This window comes from Hoplias malabaricus, chromosome 4, assembly GCF_029633855.1.
Source record: "Hoplias malabaricus isolate fHopMal1 chromosome 4, fHopMal1.hap1, whole genome shotgun sequence".
NCBI lineage: Eukaryota > Metazoa > Chordata > Actinopteri > Characiformes > Erythrinidae > Hoplias > Hoplias malabaricus.
This window is the reverse complement of record NC_089803.1, coordinates 5,638,260-5,654,835: the sequence shown is the minus strand read 5'-3', so window position 1 is coordinate 5,654,835 and position 16,576 is coordinate 5,638,260. Positions and strand designations below refer to the sequence as shown.

General features: G+C 37.5%; 2 gene segments (V, D, J or C); one reads left to right on the top strand and one right to left on the bottom strand.

The window, feature by feature from the left end:
• Positions 1-9,508: 9,508 nt before the first annotated feature.
• On the bottom strand, positions 9,509-11,635 carry LOC136694847 (Ig kappa chain b5 variant C region-like). The segment is given in 2 exon segments: positions 9,509-9,825; positions 11,623-11,635. Coding segments are annotated over 2 exon segments (330 nt in total).
• Positions 11,634-12,296, top strand: LOC136694846 (immunoglobulin kappa variable 1-12-like). The segment is given in 2 exon segments: positions 11,634-11,682; positions 11,950-12,296. Coding segments are annotated over 2 exon segments (396 nt in total).
• Positions 12,297-16,576: the final 4,280 nt, after the last annotated feature.

The window sequence follows — 16,576 nt, the reverse complement described above, 5'->3', positions numbered from 1 at the left end:
TTGCAGGTGGACCACATTTCAGTTAAGCTAATGCAGATCTTCAGAAAAAAGTGAATGGATGAAGGAGACAACGCATCTTACAAGCACAGGCATGGTTTGTGTAAATTTATTAAAAATCATTATTGGGGTCAATGTAAGGATTTTGTACATCACACCTTATTTAGTCCTAATGGAATCCATTGTCTTTCCCATATACTAGAAACGTAAAGTAAAATAATGCATAACAAGTTTGGCCTGTGGTTTGTTAACAACACAGCCAGAGTAGCAACAGCACAGCACAGAGAAAGAGCAGGAGCAGATGCAGCAGCACAGCCCAGAGACCAGTGTAGCAGCACAAACCAGAGACCAGTGTAGCAGCACAGCCCAGAGACCAGTGTAGCAGCAGCACAGCCCAGAGACCAGTGTAGCAGCAGCACAGACCAGAGACCAGTGTAGCAGCACAAACCAGAGACCAGTGTAGCAGCACAAACCAGAGACCAGTGTAGCAGCAGCACAGCCCAGAGACCAGTGTAGCAGCACAAACCAGAGACCAGTGTAACAGCAGCACAGCCCAGAGACCAGTGTAGCAGCACAAACCAGAGACCAGAGCAGCAGCAGCACAGCCCAGAGCCAGAGCTCACAGTACAAATTTGGTAGTTTTTTTTTAACTTGAGTCACTTTTTTGTGCCTAAATCACAGATGTCACAGTCATTGATTCAGTTGTTTAATTTGAATACATAATGCTCTTGTAGAAATGGATTTGCAGTGTTCATTCTTGGAAGGAATCTGATGTTTAGATGCATAAACAAAGCTCTTTAGGTTTTCAAAGGGTCTCAGATAAGGTGAACTTGCCAGGACTTGATACATTTTCTAAAGAAATTCTCACAGCCACATGTTCACCTAATTTTTGTCCCTTTAAAAATGGAGCTTCAGTAACCTGCACATTTCTGCCCCCAGACATCCATTTTTTCCAAGGATGAAATTTATGATGTAATTTCAACATCAATAAATATTCTACATTCAGAGATTCAGAATCTAAGTAAATGATGAATCAGAGAATGATCAGTTATATCAAATCATAGTAATTACTTCAGTATATAAGCACTGTAATATTGCTAGAGTTATAGGCACATGATTAACATCAGCAAACATCCACTTTTCTGAGGTGTCATTGATAATCTTAGCGTAAGTTTTGTTTCACATCAGTGTTGTGTGTTTGTATTTGTGTTCAGGCTGCTGCTATTGGTGAAGTGGAGAAAGACACTGAGTGAAGAGTCATGGGGATTTACACGATTCAAAGTAATTATAATGAAAATGATGCTGAGCCACAGGACTTTGTCATTATTATAGAGGACATTTAGGTGCTCAAAATTTTTGCATTCATAATGATTTTTGAACTCATTTATTCCCTTGATCTCTGTGTTCCTGACAATTTGAATGTACATTTGACTTGGTCCTGGAAATCCTGAATAATTTGAATGCATATAATGAACACAAATTTTGCCAGAGTCTGACAAATGTTGTCAGAGTTCAGTCTTTATGCTCATGTTGTTTTTGGAAATGATAATTGCGTACATGTTGATTTTTGAAATAGAATTTGTGTTTTTAGTCTTGTTTTGAGTCTTGACTGGGGTCAGGAAAGGAGGAGATATTAGTATTAGGATAATAAAACCAATTACATGATGGAGGTATATAGTTATATTGCCTAATTTTCTTGTCATGAATGTCTGAGAACCTGTTGTTTTTGATTGTAAACAGCCAGTCTACAGCTGTTTATATTTAAAACCTGAACAGTTCTTGACAACATTTGTGCATAAACTGTTAACTTTATCTGCTTAATTTAGTGCTTATTTGAGTTGATTTCTAATTTCTGATCAACACATTAGAAATTCAATTTCAATTTAATTTCAATTTAATTCTGTTCATCTGTTAGTTAGGAGTTAGGATGAATGTGAAGGTAACAATAATATGTGAATGTTCTCTGAGTGTTGCTGTACATTAACAGTATTTCTCTGCTGACCTTGCAGCATTATTATTTTATTGAAAGTGTTTAATCATATTATTTCTGGAAAAATCTGTAAAATAAAGGTATTTCTTGCAGAACTTTTAGTGCCATCACTATATTGAAAGTGTTTTTTCATAATAATTCAGGAAAAATCTCTAAAATAATGGTATTTCTTTGTGGAACTTGTAGTGACATCAATATATTGAAATATTTTTATCGTAATAATTCAGGAAAACTCTGTATAACGGTATTTTCCTATATACATTTTCTGTAAATTTATTGATTTCCACAGAATTTAAAATAGGATATTTGACTTTAATTTTATGGTTTTAGTTTGGCAGCCATTGCTGCCAGTCATTTGACCGTTTTTTATGATTTATTTATTTTTTTTACATTGTTCTCCACCTTTGGCATTGACAATGTTGAACTCAAACTCATGTGCAGCTGCTACAGAGCTTCACATTTCATTTAATGATTTTTACAGAGATACACCAGGTATCTCGTTATAAGAAATCTACAGACGTTAGAGTGTAAAGTGTAGACCACTCATACTACACAACAAAAGGTGGCCTCTTTTCTTTGGACCTGTGTTACACTGTTTCAGGTCAAAAAGGCTTTCTCCTTTAACTTGGACACGAACTCCAACTCATATTACGGGGTAAAAAGCACAACTTAAATTGTCAGTGTTATTATTCTTGAATGTCTGAATGTGTCTGTGTGCTCCGCATACCATTAGAAACCACAGATCCTACCATTTCTATAAATAACACTCTCATCACAGTGCTTTGAAGCCTCTGGGAGTAATCCAGTGTGAAAAACCACCTAAAAAACAAGGTGCTCCTTCAATATGTGTTATGTTCTTGTCATGAAGGATTCTAATCATATTCACTATAATAATAAATAAGGACTCTGCAAAGGGACAAGAACGACTTGTTTACTTTCAGTTTTGTTTTGACTCACATGACGTCAACCCACGCTGTCTCTGGGCAGAAAAATATGAGTCATCAGCAAAAACATATTTCTATTATTGATTCATAGTTTTTCAAGGTTTTTGTAGATTTCACATCAAATAATATTGCATTAGATCAACAAATATAAACTAAAACACGTAATTATTATTTCCAAATGATATGATTTTTTATGTTGCTGAATAATAATCATTTCTTATATTATTAACAGCTTTCATCATTTTCCAGCCAAGTTTTACCAAATAACAACCTCAGGATTCAGGTCTTAGACCCTGAGCTGGTCCTCTCTCACAGTTGCCCTGTGTGCTAATACATCAAATTGATTACTGTCTAAGGCCCCTGCCTTTGGATCCACAGGTGCTTTTATAATAAGATTCAGTTTTGTAAGAGCCTTTGTTCACATAAATGTGTGTAATGTAATGTGTAATGTTTATCAGAAATCTGCTGAACTACACGGGCTTCTTCAGTGTCACTAATAAGCTTTCTCTGGCCTCACAGAGCACACAGATGAACAGTCTCAGAGAGAACCAGCTTTGTCATCATTATTAAATTATAGTATTTTTACATTAAACATTGTTATTCTTTGTGTTGGGTTTGGTTTAATGCCAAAATCTTTCAGATCTAACATTACCAAAAACATCAGCTATAAAATAATTAAAATGAATAATCAATACACAGTGTTGTAAACGTGCTTCTGTCTGTGGTTTAACACATGTGGGCTTATGCTGGCACCATACCTTGTGGAGTGCAATTATATTTGATTGGACAGTGACGATATATGTCTGGTTTCATTTGAAGAAATCCAACACAGAATTTCTTAGGAATGTGATGACTGTACCTTGTCCCTTTTCATTTTATCCACGTCCTCCTCTGACATTCCTCTTGACCTCAGGAAAGTTTCAAGGTCCTCCTCCATTTCTAGGTCATAAGATTAAAATCAGAATCATCAGTTTCAGGTTTATTCCATTCCAGTGATTGTTTCTCAGCTCTCAATCAAAGCCTATACAATTCAGACATTTAGCTACATGCAAAAGCAAATCAAAAAGTAAATGATTGAATCACCTATATACACTGCCCTTGTGCTGATTAATAGACTAGAACATCTATGTTATAGCCCAAGTACAAGATTACATTTACAGATACCTTGCTAGACCCTACCATTAGACAATACAAATACAGCTGTGAATACAGCGTTGGATGGATTTGTTAATTGCTATGTAATGAGGATGAGATAATTTAAAGTGCAAGCGCATGGACAAAGGTTACGTGAACAGTTCAGAGATACAGACAATAAACCGTTTCTAAACAATGGGAGAGAATGGAGAGTGAACACCTAAATAAATGTTTAGCTATTGGTAGTGTATTGGAGTAACGTGTGTATGTGTGTAAAGGTCTGTTCTGGCAGACAATTGTATCCCGTTTTTACAAATCCCCAAAAAAAAAAAAAAACAGAATTCCCAGATAAAACGAAATGCATGGTGTAGCGACCGGCTCGCTAGCTCCACAACTACGGCATTCTGACTTGCACTTTCAGGACGCTACCGAACGTATAAAAACTTGTTGTTCACAACTTCCTCTGATGTTAGGCAGATCCTTACAGATGTATGAACAAGTCGCACTGGGAATTTATTTAGCTTAACTAACTGTGTTAGTAGAGATAAATAAATACATATATCTGTTTCAAGTGGCTGGATTTACTTGGAAACTGCATTGTCCTGATGTGTTGACTGAGCCCCAAAGACAATTGTGTATCATTTGTGAGGGAACGCAAAACGATTTGCGAGGGAACGCAATTGTGTTTGTGAGGGAACGCAAAACGATTTGCGAGGGAATGCAAAATTAATAGTTTTTTTTTTCAAGACCCTTTAGGGGGCTCTGTATAAAAACCCTACATTCTGTATCATTGTTTATTATGGTTCATTTTCAAGATTTACCATAACAATAAATTCTTTGCTTCATGTCTAGACAAAGACAGTCAAGGAATTAATGAACAAAAATGGCTGGTTATTGATAAAATTCCTTTTTTTTTTGTACACATCAAAAATTTATTTGAAATTCATTCATTCATTCATTCATTCATTCATTCATTATCTGTAACCGCTTATCCAGTTCAGGGTCGCGGTGGGTCCAGAGCCTACCTGGAATCATTGGGCGCAGGAATACACCCTGGAGGGGGCTCCAGTCCTTCACAGGGCAACTTATTTGAAATAATGAACACTTAATAGTGAAATTAATACAGCTGAAAAAAATTTAAAAAGTAATAAACAGTACAGGACTGTATTAACTGAGACACTAATTATTTAGAACGAAATGCATGGTGTAGCGACCGGCTCGCTAGCTCCACAACTATGGCATTCTGACTTGCACTTTCAGGATGCTAAAGTGTGATGCATTTATTTGAGAAAACATATTTACATGTGAAGCAGCTAACGTTAGTTATGCTAGTGTTATTTGGCATCTGGGAAATCTCAGTGATTATTTACATACCATTCATTTCCATGGCCAATAATTTCCTCCAAAACCATATGCAATTTCATATCCTTTTTTGATGTATTTTATTTGTTATGTTATTTGTTTTTTTGATGTTATTGTAAACAAGCAGAGGGCTTCCACTGACTTCAATCTTCTTCATTCTACAGTTGGGGCTCTTGTGTTCATCATTCACTAGTCTTCCTAATGACACCAGTCTTCATTTGCAGTATCGATACTTTATAAAATAATAGGAAGAAATAAAACACAACACAAATATTAATTATTAGTATTCTAAAACCCGAATTAATGATTTATAATCCCCTACTTGTTATTTTTATGTTACTCCCACAGATGTGCATTACGTACATAGACAAACAACAATGTTATATTTGTAATTAATATTCCTAATGTAGACAATGTTGTTAGAAATGTCAAATTTAATCTATGTGTGAAAATGTATAATTGTAGGAAAAACTAAATTACATTAATATAAGACATTACTCTGTAACACATTACACCCAACACTGCTGACCACTGACTACAGGTTCCATATGGAAAATAATGCACAATGGAATGTGAAGACAAAAGGCTCAATAAGTAATTTATTTATGGCTATATTCCTGATTTAGAACAGATCCTCCTGCTCAGCTTACCACCACATTTTGCTCTTACATTTCAAATTTCAAACATGAATAGAGACTGTGGTAATTATTTATTCTCCTTTGAGATTCACTGTATTCCAACTTTTCTCCTCTATATTCCACCACAAAATCACCCTTTGAAATTGAACTTAAGGAGAAGACACCGTGACCTGTCAATTATTGAATACATTAATTATTAATACATTATATAGCACAGTGTAAAGCATCTGTTTTCTGATTTTTTATTACTAATTGTAATAAAACAATATGTGTTAGTGCAAATGGTTAGCACAGTCTATCTTACACGTGTGAACCCTTTTTGTTGCTTCAGAAGATAATTTACTTGAACACGTTTCAATGCTTAAACAATATGTATCATTCATTTTTTCATATTCAGTAACTGCTTTATCCAATTCAGGTTCTCAGTGAATCAGGAGCCTGCACAGAATAACTAGGCGCAAGGCATAAAACAATATGAAATGCTATTATTGTTATTATAATTGAAGTCAAATGTACAAACACTTACACTATGGTCATTAAAACTTAAAAATATCTTTGCTCTCTACATATTCCATGTTAATAATCTATAGTGATACCAAGTTGTTCAGGGCATCTACACTGACTTATTTACTTTTGACAGCATTCAGGGTGTGGAATTCTTTAGGCAAATCTCAGTGGAGCGATGTAAATGACAGATGAGAATTATGTTCATTATTCTTTTTTTAGGACCTACCATAACAAAAGTGCACTTAGACCCTATGTACCCACCCTTACAATCAATGTACTTCTGCTCTAGCTGACTAGTTTTCTTGGTCTTTGTGGTCACATGATGGATGGATGGCATAATGAAGTGGCCTGATTCTTCCTGGCATTTTTGAATCTATAAAAAAATATTTTTGTATGATTAAATAAACTTTTATTTTAGAGAAAAGCCACTGGACAGACATATTTTCTCTCACAAGTGATTAAGAAAATATGATAGAGAACATTCTAACATGTCATTTTATCATGCAGTATACAGACTGATTGCAAAACCCAGGGGATGGGGGATACATGTGTGTCCTACAGGTGTTACATAAATGTATTCTACTGTAACATTAAACAGATAATTATAGTAAAAAAAAGAAATCCTCCCTTCAACACTATGCTCATGGTTTGAAGACATTACCTAAACATTAATAAAATATAACTTCATAACAATGACTATACTTCATCTGTGTAAATGTGTTTGTTATGTGCTTATTTTAGGCTGAGATACACTACTGTGTGTTCTCCCAAGATTACTTCTGAAATAAAAAGTGTTAATAACTTTTTAATACAAATGTTTGGCTCCCTTTAATTCTATAACAGATATTCTGCTTCTGACTAAATATTGCATCACTACTGTGGTGATGTGAAAGAAGCCACATAAAAATCAGAGAGGTCAGATCACTTATTTGTTACATAATTTCCAGGGAGATACTCCTATGTTGTAGTTAATATTTAACCTGAAGGTGGGATATAACTGCTATAATTGAAGTTGTATAATAACATAATTTAAAGAAAACATAAAATCTGAACTCCTCCCCTCAGCTCTATATATACCCTGTGAACTCACATCATTTCTGTGTTGGACAAACTCGATCAAACCCATTTTAATTTGAATCCTGGATTCTCAAGGCTTCACGTGTTCTGGATAATTTATGTTACAAGATGGTGTCACCCATGAAAGACTTGATTTAGCAATTAAATAACAAATGAAACACTAGGAGTATGACACTATGACAGTTCCAAACAACTCCAAACAACTGAACTGAACACAGCATTTTACACACATCAGTAAAGAGAGAGAGAGAGAGAGAGAGAGAGAGAGAGAGAGCAGTGAGGTGAAACTCAGATTTACATGAACAGTCCTGAGTCATCCTCTTTCTCCCAGAATAGAGCAGCACCTTCACCAGATGTTCAGCTTCATTTAGTCAACTTGTCCAACTTGAGGGTTCTCAGACCTGTCCAACTCAACACTTCTCCAACATGTCTGACTCATACACTTACACATTCATTTATACACACACCTATGGACACATTTTAATTCGCTAATCCACCTACCAACGCATGTAAAGTTTCTAAATTAAATGTTAAGATTAATTCAAACAAATAATGTAATGATGTTACACCACTGACCTACAGTGACCTTTGCTCTGGATTAACATTATGTCAGTACTTCTAGTTAAATATTCTTAATCTGTCCATCCTTAAAGCCGTCTTTCTGGGGTTCATGATGATTCTGCATCTGTCCAAAAATGTTCAGCTTGTTTCAGTCAGTCACACTCAAGCACATCACCCAGCACCGCACTGAATCTACAGCTACTCCCAATTTTAACAACAGAGATTGTACTTTTTAGTGAACTGTATGATGAAGAATCACTGAGATTTTATTCCTCACCAAGACACTGCTCAAGATTAAAGCACAGTTCATATTATTGAGCTTTTAACTACACAACAATACTGTGTTTCTATGTGATGTCACTATATGAACAAACAATGATCAGGGGGTCCTGACCACTGAAGAGCAGGGTGAATGAAAACAGGGAAATGAAATGTAGGTCCATATCTCCACAGTGAAGCACGGTGTAAACATATCTGAATTATTTGGGTTAAAGCTCTAGAAATCATTTTACACACAGCACAAAGACCCAGCCCCAGTGTGTTGAAGGATAATGGGGAAGAAACAGGGTTTTATTTTAGGAGTGTGAGGAGATTCTGCTCTTAAACATCTGGAGTCAACTCTTCAGTCAGGATCAAATCTTGGTGAATCACTCAGAGAATCTGAACTCTTGGAGTCGACTCAGTCTCTGTTTGTGATTGACGTGAGAAGGTGTAGTTGCTGTAGGACTGGTAGCTGTGTGCAGACAGATTTGTGTAAATGCACAGCCTGTGGCTCTGGTAGTAAATGTATTTCAGAACAGAGGGAAGCAGACTTTTGAACTGATATCTGTTCATTTATATCACTATTATTTTCTGGTCTTAGGCTTTTGATCATATTTCTAACTTTTGATGGTTAAGGAACATTCAGGAATTCTGAACTTTGATTAATTAGTGAATTCTTGAAATAACTTTATCAGTCTCCCCCTTCTGTCAGTTCAAAGTGGACGTTAACACTCACCTGTTTCAGTAAAAAGTTTAAAGAGGAGTTAAAAATGAAAAATCAAACATTTTCGATTGAAATGCTTTATTTTTTTTTACAAATGTATGAAGCATTGTTTTGTTTAAAAGAAAAATTAATGATTGCAGGTAAAGACAGACAAATCATCAACAAACAGTGTAAGAGTGTATATATAGAGAGTGTAACTCTGTACTGAGCTGCTCCAGAAGCTGATGTGAAGATCTGAGCATTAATCAGAGACATGTTTGAACACACTGAAGATGAAGAGGAGCTCTATCAGCTCCAACACAGGTGTGGACCCTCACTGTCCAGTGCACTGATCTCTCTTCAGTGTTTCACTGACAGTAGTCTGGCCTCCTTTGGTGGCCTCACAGGTCACAGTCTTCTTCATCCACTCGTCCTCCTGGAGGGTCAGGGTGCTGCTCCAGCTGTAGAGGCCAGTGTCCTTCTGCAGAAGCCCAGGACTCTCACTAAACCCAGAGGTCAGAGGGTTTCCATCCACCTTCCAGCTCAGCTTCCAGTCTGAGGGGAAGCCCTTGTTGGCCAAACACACCAGTGTGGTCTTCCCCTGCCCCAGACTGGAGGAGGGCAGGACTGTGAGGGTGGGGCGGGTCGGAGCTAGGACACACACACACACACACACACACACAGTTTCATTTCCCTTATTTCTAACACAGCACAAATGACTTCAGTGATGCAGTAAAAATCACACTCTAATTACAACCTTCAACTCAACCACTTTCACATATAAACTCATATTTACAATTACATTCAGAGGAGGATTTCAGTTTCATTAAATATTACAGAGTTTTCACTTACAAACATCTACAGAACATTATGATTTCACCAGGCGTCCCCAAACATTTGCATATAACTGTTTTTCTAACACAGCAGAACTGAGTTCAGTGAAGCATTAAAATAACGCTCTAATTATAACCTTAAACTGAACCGCTTCAAATATGAACTAATATTTACAATTACATTAATAGATACATTTCATTCAGAATACTTTTAAAACTATTTCTTTCATTTAATTCATTATAATTGTAACATTACACACATCCCATGATGTGAAAGTTTAAAACATGATTTGATTTCCTCCAAAACAGTCAATAATCAATAACTAAATCAAGCTGCAGTCTCCATGTACTACGTCTTCAAAGCTTTAGAACAGAAAACACTGCTCATAATAACCTCCACATTGTGGCGTCCAGATGGAGACAGAACGGCTCTAATCACCCAACACTGACTCTACAATCCAGCTTTACATTTGATCTTTTTAAAAAGAAATGTCATCACTGAACACTTCACAGGAAACCTTTAGGAAATATTTGTATTTTAAAGAAAAGAAATCCAGTTCAGAAACAGGAGCTGGTGGTGAAACCTAAAGCTCCACACTCTCCACACTTCAGAGCAGTTCTAATTAAATACATTCACATTTGGATTATCATTTATTCAGAAGATCATCAAGTGCATCTCTACTGTTGTCCAGAATCATTTTAATTAAAGATTCCTTTTGAATAAAGAGTAAAAGTGGACTTACTTCCAACATCCAGTTTTGTTCCTCCACCAAAAGTCAACCACAGTGATACAAACTCGTTTACTGGCCGTACAAAAACCTCCTGCTCTAAACACACCACTCTCTTCAGCCTTTACACACACTATTTCTGAACTAGAACACAATATTAATGGATTCTGCAGCTATTAATAATGGAAAACACTCCCAAACTGTAGAAGCTACAGATTCTCAACAAGGATTATTTTATAAACATTAAAATATCTAAACCCAGGACACACTTTGTTCTTTTGTATTTCCACAACAGACAAACACTTGATATAAAAGTATAAAACTACATGTAGAAACATGTTTTCATCTCAGATTCCAATTACAACCACAGATACAATCATATCAACTAATATTAAAACCAGATCCAATTAATGACAATAATAAAAACATGCTCCACTCTCTGTGTTGGTGATTATATGTTCACTTTCATCAGAAGTGTTCATAAATAATTCAATCAGTAAAAATTAGAGCTGCTGTTGAAAACTGTTCAACATTCATTAATAGTTTAAAAGATTCTTACTGTTATCATTGTGTTTCCTCCACCCAAAAGTCCCCCAGCCCTGATCCAGACAGATGGAGCCGCAGTAGCAGCTGCAGAAAACCTCAAATGAAAGGCAGAGACAGTTAGAGTTTAGGATTTTAAACATGAGACTCCACACTGAGCAGAAATGTTTGATCAAACAATATCAAATAAATATGATGATCTTTCCTCAGTGTTGTTAGAAAGATGATTTCCATAGAGAGGGTCCACTTTGCATCATGAGCCCATGCTTCAGTGCTCTGCTAGTGTTTATAGTCCTGTGAGTTTAACACTTCATGACTGAGAGCTGCTGCCCCACAAACTTCACCCACAGCAACCATGACTTTGGTCTCCATCTTCATCTGGACACTGGCGCTCTGGACGAGAGGTAAAAAACACAATAGACTTTTATGTTTGCGTCACATATAATTTAATTTAAAATCCACAATTTGTAGTTAAACACACAGATTTGTATAATTTAAGAACGACTTAAATATATAATTTTTAAATTTTGTTAAGCTTAATAAATCTTATAAGAGAAAATGAACCAACATTAATTTGTATTTTACAGTGACTTATATAGTGTGTTTTACATGATTTTTAAAAGAATAATTATATATTCATAGTAACTCTTTTTCTCCATGTATATTTTCAGGGTCGAGTGTTCAGGTGTCAGTGGATCAAGCTCCTGAAATGAGAGCTGTTTCTGCAGGAGACACTGTCACCATCAACTGTAAAACCAGCCCTGCAGTGAGACGCTGGGATGATGGGGATGAAGGAATGGCCTGGTATCAGCAGAAACCTGGAGAAGCTCCTAAACTAATGATATACTATGTTAAAAAATTACAGTCGGGTATTCCAGGTCGTTTCAGTGGCAGTGGATCTGGATCTGACTTCACTCTGACCATCAGTAACGTCCAGACTGAAGATGCAGGAGATTATTACTGTCAGAGTTACCACAGGCTCGGTAGTGATCCTTATACATATGTGTTCACACAGTGAAATAGAGTCATACAAAAACCTCCCTCAGTCAGAGAATGCACTGCTGCAGCTGCACCCTACTGCAGGTGCTGAGGGGGAGGATGATACACACAATAACACACTCTGTGGAGGAGAGACACACACCTCACTAACACACACCTCCACACACAATAACACACTCTGTGGAGGAGAGACACACACCTCACTAACACACACCTCCACACACAATAACACACTCTGTGGAGAAGAGACACACACCTCACTAACACACCTCCACACACAATAACACACTCTGTGGAGGAGAGACACACACCTCACTAACACACACCTCCACACACAATAACACACTCTGTGGAGGAGAGACACACACCTCACTAACACACACCTCCACACACAATAACACACTCTGTGGAGGAATGTCTCCAACATGATTACACACACAGTTCAGTTTCAGTTTGTTGAACCACTGAAAAGTTAATGATCTCTTTCTAAATCTAATGCTCTGTTTATTGAACTTGTAAGAGATGATCACCTCACCTCACCTTGTAAGAGTCCCCCACTGCTGATGCTCAAGTAGTTTCCTTATCTCCAATCTCTGACCTTTCATGGTCCTGCTCAGTGACTGCAAGCATTGCTTCTCCACCTTCATTAGACTGATTAACATCAGGTTTACCGTCACTCTCTAATCCTTCTCCACCTTCATTAGACTGATCAACATCAGGTTTACCGTCACTCTCTAATCCTTCTACACCTTCATTAGACTGATTAACATCAGGTTTACTGTCACTCTCTAATCCTTCTACACCTTCATTAGACTGATTAACATCAGGTTTACCGTCACTCTCTAATCCTTCTACACCTTCATTAGACTGATTAACATCAGGTTTACCGTCACTCTCTAATCCTTCTCCACCTTCATTAGACTGATTAACATCAGGTTTACCGTCACTCTCTAATCCTTCTACACCTTCATTAGACTGATTAACATCAGGTTTACCGTCACTCTCTAATCCTTCTACACCTTCATTAGACTGATTAACATCAGGTTTACCGTCACTCTCTAATCCTTCTACACCTTCATTAGACTGATTAACATCAGGTTTACCGTCACTCTCTAATCCTTCTACACCTTCATTAGACTGATTAACATCAGGTTTACCGTCACTCTCTAATCCTTCTACACCTTCATTAGACTGATTAACATCAGGTTTACCGTCACTCTCTAATCCTTCTCCACCTTCATTAGACTGATTAACATCAGGTTTACCGTCACTCTCTAATCCTTCTACACCTTCATTAGACTGATTAACATCAGGTTTACCGTCACTCTCTAATCCTTCTACACCTTCATTAGACTGATTAACATCAGGTTTACCGTCACTCTCTAATCCTTCTACACCTTCATTAGACTGATTAACATCAGGTTTACCGTCACTCTCTAATCCTTCTACACCTTCATTAGACTGATTAACATCAGGTTTACCGTCACTCTCTAATCCTTCTACACCTTCATTAGACTGATCAACATCAGGTTCACCGTCACTCTCTAATCCTTCTACACCTTCATTAGACTGATTAACATCAGGTTTACCGTCACTCTCTAATCCTTCTACAATTTCATTAGACTGATAAACATCATGTTTACACACTCTGTGGAGGAGAGATACACACCTCACTAACACACACCTCCACACACAATAACACACTCTGTGGAGGAGAGACACACACCTCAGTAATACACACCTCCACACACAATAACACACTCTGTAGAGGAGAGACACACACCTCACTAACACACACCTCCACAAACAATAACACACTCTGTGGAGGAGTGACACACACCTCACTAACACACACCTCTACACACAATAACACACTCTGTAGAGGAGAGACACACACCTCACCAACACACACCTCCACAAACAATAACACAATCTGTGGAGGAGTGACACACACCTCACTAACACACACCTCCACACACACAATAACACACTCTGTGGAGGAGAAACACACACCTCAGTAATACACACTTCCACACACAATAACACACTCTGTGGGGGAGAGACACACACCTCACTAACACACACACAATAACACACTCTGTGTAGGAGAGACACACACCTCCACACACAATAACACACTCTGTGGAGGAGAGACACACACCTCACTAACACACACCTCCACACACAATAACACACTCTGTGGAGGAGAGACACACACCTCACTAACACACACCTCCACACACAATAACACACTCTGTGGAGGAGAGATACTCATGACCTGAAACCGATCACACGTGGAAGATGCCATCTTTTACCTGAACATGTGGCCTAAGGCTATATCAAAATAAAATTTCATGCTGAAGGCCAGCAATCAAATAAAGAGTCTAAACCAAAAAGCTAATTTTAACTATATTAGGCTTCAACATATTCGGCCCCTTGTAGCAACTGTGTGTGTCTATTAACAAAGGGAGCCAATTTATCCTTTATATTACAAAACAAATATATGAATGTAATGGGAAAGGAAGCATGTGCACTTTTCATGAGTCTCAGTTCAATCTGTGCTTTCAGCTTTTACCAGTAGGTAGACGTTGCCAGATTTAGTTTAAAGTTTTACAGTACGAAAGAGACCTTTTGAATCTGTTATAGCTTCAATGACTCTTGCCATCACCCATGAGCCTCGTGGTTCTGTAGGATCAGCCACCACAGCAATGACTCCCACACAGAAATTGGGCCTGATGCGGGACCATTTAGGTCATTCTTACATGAGTGGAACATAGTCCTGTATCCAGCACATCCAGAAAATATCAGTAATATATCGTATTTGTTGCCATTGCTTCTATCATATAGATCTTCCCTTCTAAATATTTTTGGTGGTTTGGGTTGGACCTTAAGTTGCAGTAGGTGATTGGGTGTTATTGGTTCCAACTCATTGGTGTCATCTGAAACAGTTGAGAAGGATGGCTGTTTAAGATGGATTCAACCTCCCACATCTCTGTGATTAGACCCTCATCATCCAAGGATTGTTTGTTTGTGATAGACGATAAAATGTTCTTCACCATTTGAATAATGTGCTCCCAAATGCCTCCATGATGGGCACTGGCTGGAGGACTGAACGTCCACTTAACACCTTCCTGTATGAGACTGCTCTCAGTTTTACCCAAATTCCTAAACTTCAGTGCGTCCTTTAACTCCTTTTCAGCAGATATCAGATTAGTTTTGTTGTCTGACCTTCATTCTCTTACTTGACCACTTTCTGCAGATTGATGTCCAGTCAACTAGGATTGTCTTGTCTGTTCCAACACAATACATTGACACTGCAATGTGTTACTGAAAGGGGTTATAATGTGTACAAAAAATGGTACCCAATCCATCACACACTGAAATGAATTTGGTGCCTCTTGAAGACAAAAAGTTATAATAAAATTATATATTGGTTTTTCTTAAGGGAGGCATGGTGGTGCAGCAGGTAGTGTCACATTTACACAGTTCCAGGGACCTGGACGTTGTGGGTTCAAATGCCAAGTGTCTGTGAGGAGTTTGGTGTGTTATCCTCGTGTCCATGTGGGTTTCCTCCAGGTGCTCTGGTTTCCTCCCACACGTCCAAAAACACATGTTGGTAGGTGGATTGGCGACCCTAAGTGTCCATAGGTGTGAGTGTGTGTGTGTTGCCCTGTGAAGGACTAGCACCCCCTCCAGAGTGTGTTCCCGTTCGGGAGCCACCACCACCCTGAACTGGATAAGGGTTGCAGACAATGAATTAATTAATTAATGTTTTTTCTTGGAGCAGCATTTTGTCTTATCTCCTCAATCAATGGCATGGGCTGAACACTTTGAATGAAAACAATCTTCTACATGTGCTCTGTGTTTACAATGAACAAATTAGCATTTTCATGCAAATTCTAATCCTCCACTGACAGCCGCTAAATTAAAATGTTTTTAACGTATGAATGGCAGAATACATCTATGTGCTGAACAAAAAAGCTTGCGCCTCAAAAATGTGCCTCTTGTTGTTTATGCTTCTCTCACAAGAATATAAAAATATATTTCGTTTCAACATATATATATAGTTTGAAAGTAGACCCTTCAAGGTTTCCGAAGTATGTTGAATTTTTTTTTTTCTAGGATAAAATCTTGCAGATATATTTCAGTTATATCCCGCCGTTGGAGCCAACTCCAGACATACATATACAGTGCCTTGTGAAAGTATTCGGCCCCTTGAACTTTTCAACCTTTTGCCACATTTCAAGCTTCAAACATAAAGATATAAAATTTGTGAAAAAAATGAAATTCATTGGATGT